Source organism: Cygnus olor, chromosome 2, assembly GCF_009769625.2.
Source record: "Cygnus olor isolate bCygOlo1 chromosome 2, bCygOlo1.pri.v2, whole genome shotgun sequence".
In the NCBI taxonomy this organism is placed as follows: domain Eukaryota; kingdom Metazoa; phylum Chordata; class Aves; order Anseriformes; family Anatidae; genus Cygnus; species Cygnus olor.
In genome coordinates, this window is record NC_049170.1 from 25,192,749 (window position 1) to 25,215,030 (window position 22,282).

Sequence of the window (22,282 nt, forward strand, 5' to 3'; positions counted from 1 at the left end):
AACATAGGGACACCAGACGATTCATACAGAGCTCACTGCTCTCCCATACTTGTGCAAGAGTACAGAACCCTGACTGCGTTTGCAACTACCTACAAAAATGTATTCTAGTAAATTCTAGTAAAAAATTCTAGTTAAAGTGTTTGCACTTTTGAATGTTTGCTTGGCATAAATGGCATTCTGATACATTTTGTGATGCTGTATAGTGTTTTATTTCCAAATCAGTTCCAGCGAAATATCTGTGAAACGAAAAGGCCGAGAGCAGTCTCAGTACATTTCTTAAAAATAACTGAGCTTTAAAAACTTTCAAATAGAAAGCAAAATGGAATAGGGAAAGAAGAAAACAAGTAAGACAGTAAAAAGAAAAGGTTGTTTCAGTGTCAAACCAACATATACTTCTAAGCTTTAGCTACACTGTCATATGCTTATCCTATCAACACTGATAGAAATGTAGACGGGTGATTACCCAAGGGCACTACCATTTTCCAGCAGAAATAGCTGTTCCATTTATTCAATCTTTTGGAAATAATCCATGGAGTTTGCAAAATTTTACAGTTTATTGCTACCAAGGTCACAATAACATGGGCTTTCTTTTGCAATCCATGAAGAAAATCAGAAAGACAATATACATCATACAGAGTATTGCAACATTAACCGAGTATAACAGTCCATGGAGATAGCGCTCAGTGCTGTTCATTGTAGCTTTATGGCAATGAAGCTTTAGATTAGTCTTCCAAATCACGCTTGTATACTGAAGTATGTGAAAGTCATATTGTTTCCAATGAAAAAACATAGTACATACAGACTTGGCAGATTCCTGACTTCTACAGTTTTTGACAGTCTCCCAGATTTAGGACTGAGAATGTCAGACTGACCCTGCATTTGGCAGGAATAGTAGAAGTCCTGGTTTTATCAAACTCTGCTTCAAGTCAGATCTTATTTCCATTAAAAAAAAAATCTCTGATTTTGTAACATTAATGTAATATTTGTATTTGTAAACAAATAGAAAATATAACTGTCCCTAATTTAATTTACTATGTTGGGTTTTGTGATTTGGAGAGTCATTGAGGCTCACACATCACAAAAATAAAAATGAAAATAATTTAGTAATGTATAGTATAGTATATGGTAATGGTAATATATAAATATATGGTAATATTTCTCATCTGTCAGAATACCACAAATTAAATGAGAAAAAAATGGGTGTTTTGAACAAATAATAAAGTTCTATGTTCAGCTGTTTGTCCTGTATCATTCTTCTCACAAATGCTAAAATGAAGTTGTTGACTCTGATGCTTAAATCAGAAAAAAAAATCAGTGGCCTAATGCCATTGTGAACCTGGCAGTATGTGGTATAAGACTAAAAAATCTTTAAAAGATTGCAATGGAGGGCTTAATTGATCCTCCTAAAATCCACATTCTTCTTTTTTCTCATTTTCTGACCTCATTTCTGAGTCACACACATAGAGGGTGGAGTGTACTAATTCTACCCAGGCCATTTGACCAGGCAAGAAGCCCAAGAAAAATGATTTTTCCATATACTAACATTAATAAATAGTGGAATCCCAAAGTTCTTTTGCAAGACTCCAATTAGTATTTTGAGCTTCACATTGCAGAAATTTATTTCAATCTGCTGTTTTTAAATAGTTCTCTCTCAAGATCCTTGCAGTATGGCTTCTTCTTGTAAATTATATTGATTTTGGATTTTAGACCACACAGTGTATCATTTTCTTTATGTATATTCTTTGATCTCACTGTGTAGGAGTTACAAAATAATATATAGAGTTTCTCTACAGAGATCATCTAGACAATCACACTTTTTTCCAGTAAGCTCAACCAAAATATATATCATTGGGTTAATATTGAAACAGGTCTATCTTGCTAAGGTTCTTGTGGGGTTGCTCCTTTCCACATCCTACATAGTACAACCTCCATTTTACTGTCCTTCCACAAGGAAAGGACAGCACACATGTATTCTTCTCACATTCACAAATCAACTCTATCTAGCTGTAACATTTTACAGCAAAAACAGTTCTGATGGTTAATTGAATCAGAAAAAAAGAAAAGTCTTTATTATTATTATTATTATTTTATTACATTTAACTGTCTCTGTTACCCCGCATCCTTGAAAAATAAGTTATTCTACAAAAATTCCTACCTCTGTTTCTCTGTTTCCAGGAATCAACTCTTTATGGTGACTTTGAAGATTGCAGATATGCCAAGAGAGGAGGAGGACTGCAAGCAAACAGCTGATGGGCTAATGCAACAACTCCAGAGCAAGAAAACTGCTGAACAGTGGGACTTGCCTTCCTCAGGCTAAATTCTTTCCAGAATGGAGCTTCACTGAAAACAATCACCAGCCCCTCTAGGCCTTATTTATCTACATTTGGATTCAGGTGTAACAGGAATACAACGATGCTCATCTGGGCTTTATCAAGAGCTAAGGGAGACTCTCATTCACAAAGAAAGACTCCAAGGCAGAGAAAAGTATGAATTTGCAACGTGTGCTTATGTTCTGTGCTGTGAATGAAACATCCTATCAGTCCTTTCCAATATAAACATGGTCTAAGGTATTGTAACAGAAATCATTGCACATTTTTTAAATTTCAAATTAAAAAGTGAAGAAAATATGACAGCATTTCTTACTTTCGACGGAACATTTCTGCAAATATGCAGCCAACACTCCAAAGATCAACCGGTGTTGCATAGCTGGACTGAAGCAAAACTTCAGGCGCTCTATACCACAAAGTAACAACCTGTAAAACAAAAAGGAAGGTAAGATAGAGCATGCTTAGTTACAGAATTGCAACCTTATAAATGTTGTTGTACACAGATCCAATTTAGTTTCATCCAAATTGCAAAACCTCACAGATTATGGCAAACTGATTTGGCACGTGCATAGAAAATGGTCCTGTATGGAAAAATCTCCATATGTATAGCCGCAGTGATGATGAGTCAGGAAGTGAGATCACTTCTCCAGAACAGTGCATTTCACAGCATAACAAAAATACAGTGTCATTGTACAGCATTGGTGTGGTATCACAATATCACAGCACGCTATCAGAACAACTCTTTAAAGCTTTTGCAAATTACAGACCCCAAACATTTTCCAGTAGAGTTTCAGACTCCCCTTGGAACAAACGTTAGTTAGTCTGTTGAACAAGGCCTGCTTTTCTTAAACACTTTTTATGGACCCCTAGGTGTTGACACCAAAATTGGAAACCAGTAAGTTAAGGAATACTGTGGGTTTACCTATAGGACAAAATAGAATGTGTAGATAATCTTTATCCTATGCTCTTCATAGTTTGGATAGTTTTTGTTTGTTTGTTTGTTTGTTTTCCAAAAGAAATGGGGTTAACTGAAGTTTACTGGCTAACCTGGGTAAAAATGTCCTACCTGTCTCAGAAGTTTTGTTCACATTGAACTGAAGAAATTCATTATTTTATCATTTGGATGCAGATTAAGTTAAAACCTCCCCAAAGCTGCCCGTTACAAAAGGCCCAGTGCTGCCCAGCGTGGTGTCCTTGCACAGGGAGATACCTTAAATTGTCATTGTTTTAACCAACCAACACAGTGCTGGAACCCTTGGCAGGTTCCTGACCTTCACAGCTTGTGACCGTCTCTGCCCACATGCCGCTGGTTACACCAGCACCAACTTCTCTCACAATCGATTTCCAAATGATTACAGCTTTTCCCAGGGACATCTGACATGTAAAGCGCCTGCTTTGAGGCAGCTGGTCGTGTTGCAATGTATTGTAGAGACACAGTCGGAATTTTACTGGCACTACTCCACCAATGTACTTTGATGAGTCCTGCACATTGGACCCACAACGGAGATGGGACAGCTTATATTTATCCTTTTGTTTCCCACAAGTAGACCAAATACAGATGAGGCGGATTGTATCTTCAGTCTATTTACAGAAGAACACAAGGAGCTTCCTTACAGTCCTGTGTGACCTATTATGTTGCTCGAATTTAATCTTGGAGCTACAGGAGTATTCTGCTCCTGACTGCAGTTATAATCCAGACATAACAGATTGTCAGCTAAATGGCAATATATTCTTAGCGTGTGCTATAATTTAAATTTCTGTCAGTATTAATCTACAGGCAGAGAGGTTCTCAAAAATTAGTGGTTTCTTTCTCCAACTAGCACAAAGCGTTAAGAAATGAGAAATCCATGAAAATTCATGAGAAGCATGAAACAAAGCAAAATATATATATATATTACTGAAAAGAAACAAGTTCAAAGATAACATGAAAATAACTTTAAAAAGTATGTTAACTAGGATAGTTAGTTCTGGATTTGAAAACCAGTACACAGAAATGTGTAAGGAGAGTGTTTTATTTTTAAATGATAACAATATAATTGTCTTCTAAGCAAAAATAACAATGGAAGTAATCAGCCGAATTTGCTGGTCAAAGCCAGCTGAAACAAAAGCAAATACAGTATTTATTACAATCATTACATGCCCTGACAGCCTTTGGAACTACTGAAAGGCTATTGAAGGGAGGTTCATGGATATTTGCACAAGTGGTCATATTTGCTAACAGTCCTCTTAAATGCTTTGATCTCTATTCATAAAATTTGTCTTTGAAACAGTTCAATAACACAGTGCAAAGTACTGCACTGGCAATCTCGACTTCCAGCTACCTGTTCACATAAGCAGATTCCTGTGTGGAAACTGGGCATTATTTAACTCCGTTGGACTTGTTTCCAATTTGTTAACGTATCAATGATCTTTTCCCAAAATACTTCTCTCTATATAATCTCTCTATAAAATTAAAGTAAAGTTTCTTCAGAGATTCACTTTGGGAAAATAAGATAAATGTAACTTAAGGTCAGGGGATTTTTACAGGCACTGGCCTATCTGAATCAGCGAGAATCCCTCCTAAAATATACACATATTTTTCGTGGTGCGGATATCTCTCTCAAACTCTGATTTGCACTTTCTCAGGAAATCTGATGGAAAGCTTATTGAAGAAACATTGCTTTCAGGAGTCGGGTATAACAATTTCAGCCCATTATTATTTGTCAGTGTCTGGGTGCTGTGTCAGGAGCAAGAGCTGCGCGATCGCTGGATCTGTGGAAATATCACCAATCCCAGTGAATCTTCATCTGAGACCCTCGCAGCTCTTCTCATAAAGTGAAAAGACGTTTTATTTTCCCCAGTTCCACCACACATTAACCCCCTGCACTTCTCATAAGCAGAGGACTGGGGGATGCATGGTTACGAGACATTTTGGTGAGCGCTTCTGACGAGGTGCGCCCCGAGCTGAAGCCCCTTTCCCAGGGAAATGCTTCGAGGGAAGGGGCTGCTCTTTTCCTTCCCCTTCCTGAGAGGAGCATCGCAGCTCATGGCAGGCCCCCGGCCGCAGGCTCGGGGGAGCAGGGCTGTTTCCAGAAGGCCACGGAAGCGCGCAGCGCGTCTGCTGCTTCCCCCACGTGACAGCGTGCTGGCACGGCTCCCCCAGCGCCTGCACCCTGCTGCTGAGCTCCACGCATGTGTACGCAGGGCAATGGGAGATTCTGTCTCTGAGTAATTTGGAAACCTTAAACCTTAAAAAGAGTTATTTCCAAAGTCTCGCAGCTAAATTCCAGCCAGTGCCTTTCAGCTGCTTTATAGTCAGAGGGGAAGTAATCTGTGTGGAGCTGTTTTGATATACTCTGTCGTTACGGTAATTATAAAAGTGATCAAGCAACCCATATGGTTTGTAATGTACAAACCTGTGTTCTGAAACATGAACTTGAAAGGGATCAAAATTTACTAAATGTCATTTTGCACACATGTAATGCCACAGATGACTCGTCTGGTGCTCAGGGTCTTCTCCTGAAAAGCACAGGATGAGGCAAATGATGCAGTGGTTTTGACACACAGTTTCACACTCTCTTTCTCTTACCATAGAAACCAAAAAAAATATTTGTGGACATTCCATTAACATTTGCAGATAAGTAGAAATGAAAATTATTCTGAACACAGGATATGGTGGCTGAACAACTAGATCATCACTTCCTCTTTAGCACAGTTCTGACTTAGAATGAAAAAATGCTTTGCTTAGGTAAGCCACACCACCAGTGAGATAGGCTCTCCCTGCAAGACTTGCTCATGATAAAGTCCCCCTTTTAGGATCAAAAAACCATGCTTCTGCTTTGTTACATTTCACTTAAATTCTGCCTGCCCTGAAAATCTGCCACACGCACTGTGACTGTTGGTGTTCAAGCTGTAGGAAAAGGGGTTCGTGCCTACATGCTGATGGAGATCCTAAATGTGGCGCAAGACTTCTAGCTACCTCTGAGGTTGTAGGCTTCAGTGACCACGTTGCATTTTAGCCCTCTCATCTAATAAACCTCCCTCCGTTGCCTCCTCCTCCCTTCCCCTCACCCTGCCTGGCCTCTTTAGCTCCTCTCGTGCAACAGCCACATTCCTCTCAGCTCTCCCCCAACCTCCCAGCTCCTCTCCCATCTCAGCCTTTCTGCCACATGCCAGCGGCCCCCTGATGTCACCGAACATGCCTAGCCCCGTGCTGCTCATGTGCAAATGCCCAGGTGAACACGGCCTGACACCCACTGTGTCCCATGTGCTCCACCTTCTGTCACACTCCCCGCCTGCTCCTGTGCACCCCCAAGCTCTCCAGAATTTCACACCCTGTCCCCTCTTCTTCTGAATGTCTTCAAATGCTCAAGCCAAATTAGCTCCTGTTCCCTCTTTAAGCTGCCTTTAGCTTTCTACCCTGTTCTGTCAGTTCTGGGGATACCATGACATTTGTATTTTCTAAGGATTAATCTATGTACAAGAAAACTGAGAATAATTTGCACACTGGGACCAAAGAGAGCAGATATACTCCTTTTCCAGTGCATATTTTATATTTTTACTACCCAGATAAGATGGAATGATAGTAGATAAAAAAACAATATCAGTAGCTGCAGACCACTGCTTCTTAGCATTTTAATGTCAGTAGGTTTCGGCACCACAGCAGGATGAAATTAAATGAAGCATATATCTGAAAGACACTAGAAAGGAAAGAACATCTGCCAAATTGTGCCAACACTGTGTCAGACTCCCTGAAGAAGGAAACGTGCTCAGTGAGAAGTCAGGGGAAAGCTGCATTTAGAGTCTGAAGAAGAAAGATAGCTTTATTTTCAAATAAAGCTGTCTGCCTTATTATACCTGACAGACGTTGCTATCTGGGACCACCTAAGCCCCAGGAGTTTCAGTCCTGCACTTCATGATCCCTATTTCTGATGTAAAATCAGATTAGTGGTACATATCTGCTCACTAGTAGTGCAAACACAGGATCTAGGCATCGTGTCTGTCTCATTTAATTTTCATTTACTTTACAGAGCAGATTTTCACTTCTGGATAACTGCTTAATTTAAATGGATCTGCACATTACACAGTCCATTCCAAATATAGTTGCTGTCTGAATAGCATACAGTTCAAAAAAGACAAAGACAAACAGAGGTTCAGGGATGGGGTTGAGTAACATAGACACAAAAGGCTACATTTCGGTTTGCCACAGACTTTAAGTACAGACCAATGCCCAGTTGCACAGCTACAGGAACAAAGCAGGGATCAGACTGTAACACAGTGGCTATGTCTGTGCTGGGAAATTAAATGGGACAGGAAATGTTCCTTTGGCACAGAGACCAACAGGCACAGAGTGGCCTATGTCCATGTTACTAAATTCTCAAGCCTCCAAAAAAAGGTGACCGCATGCAAACTGCTTATTGGGAATGGTCTCTGGTCCATGCTTAACTGCCTAGGAACTGTCTGGGGGAAGGCTAGTTGGCATAACTCAAAACCGTGCCAGGAACCATTCTAATAATTTAACAGTATAGACAATTGAGCTCCAGTACCCACGAATGTTTCCTGGCACTCTTTATTCCACCAGCCAGTGAGTCACGCTGTGGCCCCGGGTCTTCCTTTCACTCCAGAGAGAAGGCATTTTGCTATGCTTCCCTCATCTCCGCTGAACCAGAGGGGCTCCAGGAGGGTGACGGGCTGGGGGATCATGGCCCACTCCTCATCCCACCCAGCTTTGCTCCAAAGGGGTAACGTCGAGCCTCACAGGGAAGCTGATTTCCCCTCCCATTTACAGAGCAGAAGAAAATTGGGCCGTTAAAACTGGATGCAGCCAGATCTAAGATTAAACATGGGGTTTAAAAGGTCACAAAAGTTTGCATGTAGAAACCAAAGAAAGACATTGGACATCATGAAAAGAGAGAGTAGTGTTTCTTTTGCTTGTATCCCATATCCATAACTATTGCTTCATAGATGAAAAGGTTTATTCAGATATTTTCTGCTTCATCTCCCAATACATAAGGTAGCCTAGTTCTTGTAGAGTCCTCATAAAGAGAAATTAGAGCGAGGTAGCACCTGAACGAGGATCCATCTCACATAACATTAGGTATCTACATCTGAGCCAGTCAAACAGACTCCCTTTACAGTCAGAGGGAAGAAGCTGGTATTCCCTGGGTGCCATTCAACTTATTTTACAGTGAGTGTGTTGTACTGGTCAAATGAACACATGCTGCAACTGCTTGCTATCTGTGGGGAGAATCAGCTGACTGGCCTGCATGTAGACATCTTCATTGTAGACATCTAAAGCTGGGTGTGATTAATTCTACTCCAATTATTTCTGAAGGGACTTTGAAGAGGCCTGTAAAACCTCTTAAGATATTAGCTTTCATAGACATCACTTCACAAAAGCAATTAACAGGATGCTTAAATTCTTACAAAGTATCCTTTAATCCAAATAAAGTTCTTCCAAATCTTTTGCTTTTGTGATTGTGGTTTCTACTGTACTGTTTTTGGTGCTGATTTTGTTCAAGATATTTGCCATTAGACACTGGCTCATTTTGTTGTTTAAAGCAATTCAGCCTCATGAAAAATTATTTGTAACTTTAAAAAAAACTTTTAAACTCAGTTATTTTGTTCAATTCTCATTAATAGGGCTTTCACATTACCTTTGGGGAATCTTTTACTTTTTTCATTTATTTTTGTCCTTTATTTTTTTGAGTAAAAATAAGTGAATTTAATTGTAACCTATATGGGGCAGCATGCAGAATATAATTCTGTAGTGTTGCTTCATGGTGCCCCAAAATCACAAAAAACCTCCCTATTGCTTCAAACTGCTCAGGAGGGTTTCAAGTGGAATCTTTAAAATTTCATGATGGAGCTGCTAAAGCATGGCTTCTTATTCAGGGCTGGGAGTCTAAAATGACTCGCCTATTTTTCTTCAAACTTTGTAGAAAATTTTTCCTCAGCCGTGTAAATAAGCCTGACACATTCACCACAGACTAGTGGAGAGAACTGAATTACAGATGGCTAAAATCGGGGCTTGCATATTGATTGAAGCCTGGCTTCAATCTCCACTGCAGACTCTCTCTCTCTAATACACTTCCCTCTTGCTTGCTAGAAATGTGCTGAATCTCCACAGAGTCTCAGAAGAAGAAATGTAATGTCTTAAATGAGAATGCTTACAAATGCCTTGCTGGTCTGACAGTGTGGCATTATTTAATATGAATTCAATGTAGTATTAAAAAATACTATGTTTCAGCACCTGCAGTCTGGAATAGTGATTGACAACCAGCATGGGGCAGGGCAGAGGAGGCAATCCAGAAGGTAGGTGACCCTATATAAGGAGGAGATGGCACTTTTGCAGGACTGCAGGCTCTGACAGCTGCCCTGCGTGCTGCTCAGTGCCTGCCCAGGCAGCCCAGGCGGGCCCTGCTCTGCATCCCACAGGCAGGCCTTCAGCCTGGGCATGCCTGCCTCCATCCCTTCTGCACCCACACGTCCCTGTCCTCGGCTGCTCTGCTCCAGGAGTGGGGCTGCTCCCCACCTCCCCTTCCTCCACGTCCACTAGGGGCACCCCAAAACCCTGCAGCAGCAGAGCACACCTACCTCATAGAGGTAAACTGTGTGTGTGGGGGGTCCTGGAAGACAAGGGAAGGGTTAGCCTGGGGTGGGTGAAAGGGGCGAGCAGGGAGAGAGGGAAGAGGAAGACAGAGGGTTGATGTCTCATTGCACCCTACAGCACCTCACACAGCAACCTACCAAAACACACCTGTCCAAAAGGTGCGATAAGGCCAAGATAAGCAGTGGTAGCATGGGCTTTTTAGCCTTGGAACAATGACTTCAACATATTTTTCATCCCTGGTGTGGAAGAGGAGCATGTCTGCTTTATTTGCTGGGGACTGTCTTAATGAATTTTCCCATAACTGTGCCTATAAGATTCACTGAGCATTCTGTGTTTGTAAAGAGCCTGTGACTCTTTAATCTATCTCTGAAGACCTAATGTTATTGCTAACTGCAATGGAGACAGGTAATAACCACTACATCATACAATGTGCTTTAGTTCGCAGGGATAGTATCAATCTGAACATTATTATTATTATTATCGTTATTATCGTTATTATCGTTATTATTATTATTATTATTATTATTATTATTATTAATTTCTATCATTATTGAATAGTGGTTCCTCCACTCCTATATAACCAGTTTCCAGTTTCATTGCAGATATAGATATAGGTATGGCTGGTTAGAATGTTTCTTTCTTAGAGAAAGATGGTATTTTGTCTTTTTATAGACACATTGAAATAGTTTCCCTTTTACAGAAAAATGAACCAAACTACCCTGGTGGCTTTCAGAAAGTAATTCATTCCTTGACTAAAAGTTGTATATATATATGAATTTGTATATAAATGACATCTTTTTGAGTCGTATGGGTCTTACGAAATGCACACGGTAATAACAGTTTTATCTCTTTATTCACATTTGTATCAGTTTTAGAGGCAAGCTTAATTACCTGCTTTGTGAAAAGTGGAAAGATGGTTCTTACTATTTCATTAGTTAAATGATCAACGAAAAAAACATCTATTTATAGAAGAGAAAAATCCTGATCACACATACCACCCACTACCAAGTCGTTATTTTAGAATGTGTGCTCTTCTTTTTTATGTTAAAACATTTGTGCTTTGATGAAAGCAAGATTTAGCATCAACTGTGAGATAACTTAACATATAAAGAAACCATTCATTTCTTTGATGGTTTATGCACACAAAACTGATCAGAATTTTGCTTTTTTATTTCTAGGAAGAACCACATAACCAAGTGTGATGGCAGTGCTGGAGAATATTTCTAGGTACATCCGTTGTGAGCATGACTGCATGTTAGGTGTATGTGTATGTCTGTGTGTGTGTATGTGTGTGTGCGTTTGCACATCATACATGCATATATAAATACTTGCGGAAGACACTTTACCTACATTCAGTGGCTTTTACCTCAAGAGTCTCTGTGCACTAAGCAGCTGCGTGAAACAGCTACTAGGAAGGAAAAGGCTCTTAAGATGATGTAATATTTTCACCCATTAGTTAGAACACAGAACTTATCTCAAAGATAATACAAGGAAATATATTTCCATTAAGCACAATATTTCATAGAATTCTGTACTGATACCATACAGAGAACGTTTCTTAGAGAATACCTAACACTTCACTTGAAAAGTGTTTTATCTCTATATAAAAATAAAGAAGCAAAAATAACATCAGTATCATCACAATACCTGGTTCAGAGCCCATGGAAGTGTAAGAAAGACTTGCCAATGCTTGCTATGTACTAAAATCAAAACCATGATGCCTTAATCTCTGAGGTGCAGAGCAGTCTTCCATGGAATATGGGATGGCTCAGTTTTTTACAGAAGTGGTCAGCTTTGCATGCAATGAGGCCTATCTTGATATTGCAGTTTATACAGAGATACTTAAAGGCATTGAGAGTGATGGGCTTTTAAAAAAGTGGCCACTCTTCAGTCCTGCTTCAAGATCCAATAATTAAATGAAATTTCTAGGCTGAAAGAGGAAATTCTAATAATCCACCTCAGAGCTGAAAAAAAACACAACGGCAGGAGGAAATAAACACCATTGATTTCTTACGTGGTTAAGTCAAACACCTACTAGAAGAAAGAATTCCTTGCACAATACCAAAAGAAAAAAAAAGCCTTAAAAAGATGGCAGCCTGCGTGGGTGCCTTGGAATGCACGTCTTGTTCTGGACCTGGCCACAGCAATCTGGCCCATTGCCACTCATGTCAGTCACCTGTTGACATTAGCTAGCTGAGGAAATGGTTGCAATTTCTAGTATCTGATCCTGAACCTTGTTCCAGTTGCTTTGCTCTGCTCTACGTGTTTAGCTAGCCACAAAACCAACTCACCTTGTACCATCCATATTCCCACTGAGCTGGGTAGCATCCATCTTTTCTTTGGTCTCTCACCTCACTTATGCCCAGTCTCTGGGAGAATGAGACCATGTAGCTCTAGCTTGTACCAAGAAGCAAACCATGGTTGGCTCCAAGAAAAGGGGATGCTGAGATTTCCCGAAGATGCCCTTGTGACTGCCTGGTCTCTTTCCGAGTTCATCATGGCTAGACTAGAGAATCCGAGCCTTGCCACTTAGGGTTTGGCTTTATAATGAAGAACAGCTTTCCATTGCTACTAGAAAACCAGTCTGGTTAATAGAAAAAAGTCTCCCCACTTCCTGGGGCACTGTGTTAGGCTTTGGTTCTCAACAGAGAAACCTAAATAAAGCAAAACCATGAAGGCCACCACAGACCTCTCTCCCATGGAGCTTGGGTACTCTTCTATTTCAAACCATCTTTAACAAAAGGAGATGATGCACAAACAAAACGCAGTCTCAAAGAATAGAATAAATACTGCCAGTTATCTAGGTGATAGGCTTTACTGCAGACTCTATGGCTACTTCCAGATGGGAAAGAAGGTAGAATTTAAAAAAATCATTTTTCTCATTAAAATTTGTAATTAAATATGAACACCAAAAATGGCCTGAACAAATGAGTCACTTTCAAAAAGACGGAAAGAATCCAAACCATTTACAGGCATGTGTAACCCCTGTGTGACAGCTTAACACAGAATTCTGCTAGGAACTGGAATTGTTATAGATTTTTATGAAAAAAAGTTTTCCAGCTTGGGACTTTATAGAAGGGGAAACTTGGTGCAAGCAACTTCTACAGGATACAGTTTCCATTCAGTTGAGAACGAAACTTATGAGCTACTGCTGTGCTTTGAGTTAATGGCAAGACCTGTATAGGAAAGTAAAGACGCAAATAACAATCAGTGCATGCATGTAAGTAAGAGTTTTATCTTTGCATCTGGCAGTGTGTGCAGAGGACGTGTGCATCAGCAGGTTAGCTGCTGAGTAAAGCTTACCTAGCCTTCATCCAGAATGTGTAATAAGGGCAAAATAAGCTCAGTCACAATTAATCTGAAAATATTTCTCCAAATGTCTTTTGTACTGAAAGTCTGATTTGGACAAGAGTAGTCTTTGGCACATCTACAATTAAGATATTGGTCTGGGTAACTTTCAAAGCTGGTACACAAGAGAAATCTCATATTACTTTTCCATAATGAGGCTACATTTTAGCAACTCTTGTTAAAAATTATTGTTGTCACTTTGGGCTTTCTTCGTTGATATGTCCCATCAACTCCTAGGAGAAACACTCATTTACCCGTGGCACCAAGAGCTGTAACCTTTCCCAAGCAGCATGGTGTGGTATGGTGGGAGCTCGTACAGCACCTGATGCAGCGTTACGCAGCCACACAGCTCTCCTTCTCCAAAGAAGACTGGTGAAGTGATGTCCCTGTTGGAAGTAGAAGCTCGTGCTGCTAGTGATACAGGCTCTAGCATGGCTCAAGGAAGGGCCTGGAGGCAAAGTACCAGTGTCACTGATAGGATATTAAAGGTTTGGTGGAGCAACATCTGCCGATGATACTCATGTGAAGCAATAGTTTACAGTTAAACCTCCTATATTACAGCAAAACCCAAAGGGAACCCAGGGTTGCAAACAAGGCAGCTTCTCTGCAGTAGAAGCTCCTCTTGGGGATGCATCTGCCCTCACTACTTCAAACTTCAGTCCTATTATGACAGCTGACATGAATGCGGAAGGATAAATGAAAACAGAGGCTTGGAACCATAAAGGTTTCAAAAACAAAAAACAAACAAACAAAAAAGATGAACTTACTGTCTGCAATGGACAGATAGGTATATGTGTTTATACACACATGAATGCATCACAGATCATTAGAAATGAGTTGTGGTTTGAAGTAAATATCAGCAGGACAAGGACGGGCTGTAGGCCTGCAATTTCATGGCAAAGCCAAGGACTAGATAGAAAGGACAGGAAGGCTAAGAAGAGTCTTCAGGGTGTCAGTATATCATATTTAAATATCTTTGTAGGCTTCAGACCCATCAAAATGTTGGACGCTAGCCACTGACCTTCCATGGTTATGAGTTTTGTAGACATCGTTGCTCATTAAATTCATTTCTTAATCTGAAAGTGTCTGTGAGTATTCAGTGTAGACGGTCACACATATTTATAAAGACCTTCATAGCAGAAACAAGCACCCGTGTTTCAGCTGAAGCTCTACTGTGTGATGTATGTTTAGGCAGGCAGATACTCTAGATACCTGGATGTTCTCCACAGAAGTCCATATGGAGTCCCATCTAAGTGAAGCCCACAACTAGGAGTGGCAGTGGAAGCAATATATGTCTGCATCTACATTAACATCTTTTACAGATGTTATTATGTTAATCTCAAAGTGGAAACACAGCCTGAAGGGGACTTAACAGGCACTTCCTACGTCCAAGAAAAGAATTTGACCACTAGGCTAGGGGCTTTTTGGGTGACAGCTCTTTCCTTGCCTTTGCTGAAGCCAACTCACTACTCTGCCAGGAGTATATGAGTCATGGGGCAAGACTGTGTCTGAAAGTAGCTGAGTGCTTAAGGACAATCAGCTGGAAGGGGCGAGGAGCCGAGTTTCTGGATACTGCTCTCTGGAATGTGTATGCATTTTACATTAGACCAACACTGGATAAAAATAAAGTCAGGCATTAATTACATTAACCAGGCTGGAGTCTACCTTGGATCTAGGCAGAATTTATTCTCTCTCTCTGACTAATAGATGGTACTCAGAAAAGCTCTAGAGGGTGGCACTCTGTTTTGTTCTGTGGAGAGAAAAGCAACATCGCCTCCCTTGCTGCTTGATACACCACTCATTGGCCAAAACTTATGATTCGCAGTACAAAGTGAAGCACAATTTTTTTAAAGAACCCCAAAGAAATTTTGTTCCCTTGCTAAGTGCTAGAGGACTTAAACTGATCTTAAGAATATGAAGATTTAGCAGGACAACAAGAATATTATAGCTGGTCCAGTACTAGAACATGCAAAGCTTTATTTCCCAGTTCTAACCTTAAAGTTTGTATTCTTACTTTTTGTTATTTTTAAGAAGCCAGATTACGTCAGGAAATTAATTATGGATAGATCAGTTGGGCAAAAAAGATCTGACTTAGTCTAGATCGCTGAGGACTCCTCCAGAGTGGTAATAGTCTTATAAAAATGTAAAATGTTCTATTGTGAAAATGATGTTGCAGAACAGCCTTTTACAGATGACTCATCTCTCTCAAAATTGATACAAAAAAGCATCTTATTTAATCTGGAGAGATAAAAGCTTCAGACAATACAAAAAGGAATGCTCAAGGTAATGAGTGCTTTCATGTTACAAGTTCTCATGTCTGAGGACACTGCATCAGGCTAAAGGACAATGAGATAAGAACAATATTGCTAGTTACTAACAAATGGCAGATAAAAGAGCTCTTCTGGGTTCTGATGAAGTGACAGCATTCTACACATTCCAGTGAGTTGAGAAAGTTTGCCTGAGAACAGCAGCTATGTTACATGTGAAGTACCACTGAACAAGCATATCTCTATGTTTTCAAATTCCAGCGTGAGTAATGGCTCTTTCCCTCCTCTCTTAAATTTGAACAGAAGCTCCCTCTCTCCTTCTGCACATGCAGGACTAACTTGCCGTGCTTCAGTGTCCATTAAGACGCATAGATGTATATGCTGAAAGCAAAGAGAAGTTCAGTAGGACTCCATGGCTGCGAGCCAATGTTTACAATCCCCTGGGTGGGAAATGCCGGGTGAAAGGCTCTCCATGGCAGGCTGTAGGAGTCTTTGCTGTTGCCGCCAATGACCTTCTGCCTCTGTTTGCAAAGTAGCTCCCTTGTTAACCCCTTGTACACTGTGTGCAGAAAGGTCTAAGACAGGAAACACTTTCTCTAAGAGTCCAAATCCACTTCCAGGCATCTGTTTGACAGACTCTGATTTCAGGGCTGGTTAAGGAAGTGTGCACTAATATACATACTCTGCATTTGCTGTCTGAGCTGCTGCGCTGAGATGTATTTTTAATACTCCAGATTTGGATTTAGCTGTGCTCTGCATGTTACAAAGTGAACATTCCCAGCTTCAGGCAATGGACATCAGTTTATAGGCACAAGGATCATGAAACACGGGCATGCTGAGCCTCCAGGAGAGAAGGAAACATCCGATTTACACAGAAATGCTTTAGCTCTCCCTAACCAATCAGTAGCAGCGTTGTTTGCTGCTAGTGGCAATCCCTCCTCCTCGAGACTCCTGGGGAGGAATGATGCTCAAAGACAGGCTGAACTGCCACTGGTGTGGTGGAGACACACCACGAGGGAGCACCCAGTATGGAATGGAAATCTGCTGCTTTAAAAGGTTTTGCCTGAGGATGAAAAATACATGCAGGAGGTCTCCTCCTGAGTCATGTCCCTTTTGCTGCTCTGTGAATCACTCATGGATCCTAACTCTCCAGGAAGAGTCCTTATAAAAATGATAAAAATAGACACGAAAAAAAGGTCTTCTAAACTGTTTATCTCAATATGTAATCCATCCTTGAATAGGAAGAATAAATCAAATAGAAACTAATACTTAAGAGCTAGTGTAAGTATTCTAATGGTCTGAGAGAGGGAGCCAAGAGCCCTTGTGAGAACATCAGCCTTGCCACCAGTTGACTATATTGCCTTGGAAAAATCAGTTTCATAGTCTATATGTGTTTCTCCATCATCATGATGATGCTTGCCTGTGCCTTTTCCTCACAAAGATCTGTACTGAGAAGCAGTCATTCCATGCAAAAATCTACCTGCATATTCATTGCAAGGAAATAAGAGTGCCCGTCACCTCCAAAAAACTTCCACAGCATTAACAGCCATATAGGGATGGCAATATATACCCCCTTCAATGAACTGTCAGAGAAATTCATGTAAATAACATGCTCTAGTCATCAGGAAATCCTTCATCGTATGACTCCATGGATGGTGAGGAGGAGAGGAGAGAAAAGCAGAGCTAGAAGCTAGAGCTCCTGCAGAGAGACCGGGCCCAGGAGCATGCAGCTCTGGGACAGGGGCAGATCAGAAGTCCCTAATGATCCTGCATGGTCCAAGGGGTTAAACTTAAAGGTACACAGAAGGTTCACAAAAAGCCGATAGGACCTCACCTATTTCTGTGAGGCAAAAATGTCATGCACGAAAAAGCTAACGTTATTAGTCTGTGTTAAAGAAACAACAACAAAAAACTCAAACAACAAAAAAAAACGCACACAACTGGACAGGCCATAAAAGCACTACCCTAACTCCAAATACACATTTAATTCCTACTTATTTCAGAGGAAGCTTAGGGTGGTTAGAGGAAGACATCATTAGACAGTGGAATCATGTATATCCATTTCTGCCTTTGTTTTTAATTTTTATTATTTTAAAAAGTAGTTTAGAGACAAGAAATTAGAAATACCCTATATTTTCTAGAGAATATAAAATTCCATTTAACAAATACTATCTATTTTTCTTGGAAAATGGCAGTCTGCAGGGAAAAAGATTTTTTTTATAATGGGAAAAAAGAACATTTATTTTAGCTTTTTTGGTTGTTGTTAATATCATGAGGTTATGTTACTGCTGTTTAAAATCATTAATGATTGTGGGATCAGAAACTAAATGTTTACAAGAGTAGACAGTATGGTTGTTATTAGAAGGATACTCTCATGCTGAATTTAGACCCAAGTTAGTTTTTATAATATGAAGCTTTTACAAAACATGGATCTAAATGACCCCTTCTTAAGCTTTTTTATTTACAAAGCATCTTTAAACACCAGATAAACATAGTTTTGTTTTGGGCTACTGCAAGAAGATCTGAAAATGAAACCTGTTTGAAATGAAGTAGGAAGAAGGATAAAATAATCTATTATCATAACCCAGCAAAAGGAAAACAGAAGTGAACAGCACAACTATTGAAAAAACAGAATGGATTTTACATCTTTTCAGATGCAGGAAAGGTGTTATCAGCAACAATGAAAGAGGCCTTTATTTCTTCTTCTGAATAATTGAAGTGTTAGTCTGGCAATATGCCTTGAAAGCAATTATGTGGAGACTCAGTACTTCTTAAAACAATTCTGGGTATAATCTTCAGCCTGAAAAATAATGCAGGGTACTGCAGATGACCTCTTAATTATCTTACAATTTCTGTCTCTAGGACTCGGGATGAATGACAGTTCACCAGGAAATGCTGTACACAGGAATGTCATGTACGTGTTGTAGCTCACATGTAAGGTACAAAAGTAGTTTTAATCAATTACATCTCAAGGAAGCAGACTACTTACCACTCCCATAATAACTAATCTATAAATATGCTTTTTTTTTCAAAGTTTAAAAGACTTGCCTTGTTTTAGACTGGACAAGGAAACAGTACATTTATGGGAAATGAAGCCTATTCTAATTAATCTGACTTCCAGTGAAGTGTTAAATATTTTATGCTGAATAATAGCTCATTAGGTTGCAAAAAAATCAGCTACCCAGACTTGTGCAGTGGTTGACACTGTCCCACATGACATCCTTGTCTCTAAATTAGAGAGATATGGATTTGACAGATGGGCCACTTGGTGAGTAAGGAATTGGCTGGATGGTCGCACTCAAAGAGTTGCGGTCAGCGGCTCAATGCCCAGGTGGAGATCAGTGATGAGTGGTGTTCCTCAGGGGTCAGTATTGGGACTGGCACTGTTTAACATCTTTGTTGGTGACATGGACAGTGGGATTGAGTACACCCTCAGCAAGTTTGCTGGTGACACCAGGCTGTGTGGTGCGATCAACACACAGGAGGGAAGGGAACAGAGGGATCTTGATCCAGAGGGACCTGGGCAGGCTGAGAGGTGGGCCTGTGACCACCTCATGAAGTTCAACAAGGCCAAGTGCAAGGTCCTGCACCTGGGCCGGGGCAATCCCAAGCACAAATGCAGGCTGGGTGGAGAATGGAAAAAAAAAATTATCAGGCTGAGAGAGCAGGGGTTGTTCAGCCTGGAGAAGTGAAGGCTCCGGGGCAGCCTTCCAGTATATAAACAGGGTCTACAGGAAAGCTGGGGAGGGACTTTTTACAAGGGCATGTGTGATAGGACAAGGGGTAATGGTTATAAAATAAAAGAGGGTAGGTTTAAATTAGGTATAAGGAGGAAATTCTTCACTATGAGAGTGGTGAGGCACTGGCACAGGCTGCCCAGAGAAGCTCTGGATGCTCCATCCCTGGAGGTGTTCAAGGCCAGGCTGGATGGGGCTTTGGGCAACCTGGTCTGGTGGGAGGTGTCCCTGCCCATGGCAGGGGTTGGAACTGGGTGATCTTTAAGGTCCCTTCCAACCCAAACCATTCTATGATTTTATGAAAATTAGGACTTTTATTTTAATGAGAGAAAAAGACAATATCTAAAGCAATTTTGATATTGGTATGGCTATGTACTAAGCATAGATCTGCTCTTGAACTTCACTGACTTCAATGGGACTTCAATGGAGTCTCATGCCTGCCAGTGATCAGTACTTAACAACACTCATTTCTATCATAGATCTGATCTTTTTCATGACCAGTGTTTTTACACTACTGTGAATGCTTGTGACAAACTGACATCCCCAACTGTGCATTCGTTTTATTTATAGATGCCATTAGGGACTGGAAGTGTGTAGTGTCTTTAAAGTGAGTAAGAATCATTTTACACACGTGGTAGAATACACAACAGTTGGCTATAAGGGTATGTGGAAGGGGTCCGTGCATAGGGAATAGCACATATATAAATAAAACAAAGTGATTTTGCACCTTGGCTTCTACTGAGGGAAACAAAGAGTTTCTTTGAGACATTCTCAAAACTCTCCAGATTCCTTATGGTAAGGGAAAACAATCATGAGCAGCATGTATATACACCTTCAAGCTGCTAGCATGGCGTATTACTGAAGATTACTCTATTCAGCATCTTATAACTTCACCAAAATTTCACTGATTACAATAATATTTTCCATGCTGCATCTCTCTGGCTTATACTCAGATTTATTGGAATATTTCAGCTGAAGTAGTTCAGGGGTTTCCATGAATGAGGCTAGGGAAAAATACATGGTTTGCACATCTTAAATTCTGGTGACCTTGTTTTTGAGAAGCTCTGGTGCCCTCACATTTTGGAACAAAGGCTGTGGAACTTGGCCTCTCTGCCACTCCTGTAAAACTTGCCTCCAAATTTGGCCATGTTATAAATCTGAAAAACAGCACATGCTCAGTAAGGACTTGCACTAGTGCATAATTATTGCACTTTCAGAAGGTTTTGGTTTGAATGAGCACACTTCAGGCCAGCTCCGGGGAGCTCAGCGGGACATCATGGCATCTCAAGCTTCTGACTGTGCAGACAGCCTGTTACGCTATAAATGCCCCATCCCATGTTTGAAGGGGAACCTATCGCACTCAGCCACAGAGATGAAAATAGCTGGACAGACTAGGGGAATAGCGTATGAAAGCCAGATTAAGAGATGACTAAGACATCCCCTTCTTGGGTTTAAGAACAATCAGGGCTGGATGTGTGTGAAGAGATGGGGTAAATGAAACTGGCTGAGAAAGAAGACTATGAGCTACAGAGGGAAGAAAAAGGAAGAACGACCAGCAAGGCATATGAGACTGGGATCAGGAAAAAAACTCCACATGGAGACAGGGACTGCTGAGGAAGGCCTGAAGCTGAAAGCTGGGGTGACTGAGGGGCATGCCTGGTGCTCAGGGAAAGCAGACTCCACAGAGGATTTGGGGTGGGAGTTAGATCTAGTGGAGAAAGGCAGTGGGGCTGGAGGAGAGGTAGAAAAACAGGTTTAAGGGGAAAACATACCAGTAGTTGTGTGTTGGAAGATGAACGGGGACAAACATCTGGGAAATCCACTGGCAATGTGTCCTGCCTCCTAGTTTAGTCAGCTATTTATGACAGTCCTCCACTACAGCCAGATACTCTGTGAGCTCAAGTTGAAGAAACCTACATTAGTGATCCATAGGTTCAGCCCTGTTGATAAGCAGTGTGCGTATGAATATAGTATCAAGTGAATAAATTCCTTTATGTTTTTTTCTTTTCTTCCTTTTTTTTTTTTTTTTTTTTTTTTTTACAGAAGACAACTGCACACATACAAAGAAATAATGGAATAGATGACTTCCATATTTTGCAGCTAAAACCAATCACAAAAATCTCTGCCCTAAAACCAAAAAAACAAACAAAGAAAAAACAAAGTACTTAATGCCAGAAAGAGCATGTGAGTTGGGAAGTGAAAACAAGCCTGTGGCAACAAGGGCCGCTGGTGACTAGAAGATGGTCCAAGTAAATCCAAAAATGCAGTATAAATATATGACGATTTAAGCTCATATCAAGAACTTGCTCCCTGTCAATTGAACTGCAGGCCTGCTGTAGCTGTAAACCCTGTCACTGCCTAATGCAGTTGGTTTTCACCTGTATACACATTGATAGTCTTCACACCACCTTTCACCTTCTTTGGAGAGGCTGCCTAATAATATCTGCAAGGCTATTTTAACTGTAGAAGAGAATAACAGCAACCTGTTCTTGTTTATTTTCTTTGCTGTGTACTAGTAGTGGCAAAATCACTTACTATACTGTGTACAGTGAATCAGGAGTATAAAACTTCCTTAGAAAGATGCCAATACTTTAACTGTTTATAATGACAAAGAAAATAGAAAAACAGTATCAAACTAGCATGTTTATGCAACCTCCTGTTTTTATCCAAGTGTTAATGCTATATTGTGGGCTTTTCCCTAAACCAGATAACTGTAAGTACTGATTTCATTGATGAGTTTTAAAAGGCAGCATTCACTGCTACTGAGGGTCTCCTCCTTGCAGCTGTTGCAGTGATGGCTTATACTTAATGAATTTTTCTCCCTCTTCCCTCTGAAAACTCAACACCTATAATTTAACATTTAAAACACAGCCTCTATTTAAACATCTCACAACAACGAAAATGCATACGCATTGAGAGCATTTTATTTCTTGTAACAAAATCATTAGATTCATGCAGCAACAACTGAACTGCTCCATACACAGTATATAGTTAAAACTGCACAACTGAAGC

General features: G+C 40.4%; 1 protein-coding gene and 1 long non-coding RNA gene across 3 annotated transcripts in view; one reads left to right on the plus strand and one right to left on the minus strand.

Annotated features, from left to right (window-relative positions):
- Positions 1–22,282, minus strand: part of CDK6 (cyclin dependent kinase 6) — a 141,901-nt gene that overhangs the window by 41,845 nt on the left and 77,774 nt on the right. For both annotated transcript variants that reach the window (XM_040549584.1, XM_040549585.1), the window contains exon 5: positions 2,644–2,753. In XM_040549584.1, the coding sequence (XP_040405518.1) occupies positions 2,644–2,753 (110 nt within the window). The remainder of the gene's footprint in view (positions 1–2,643; positions 2,754–22,282) is intronic.
- LOC121066182 lies at positions 9,320–21,403 on the plus strand. The gene is made up of 4 exons (XR_005817561.1): positions 9,320–9,620; positions 11,097–11,145; positions 18,396–18,447; positions 21,314–21,403. It is a non-coding gene; the product is annotated as an uncharacterized LOC121066182 (long non-coding RNA).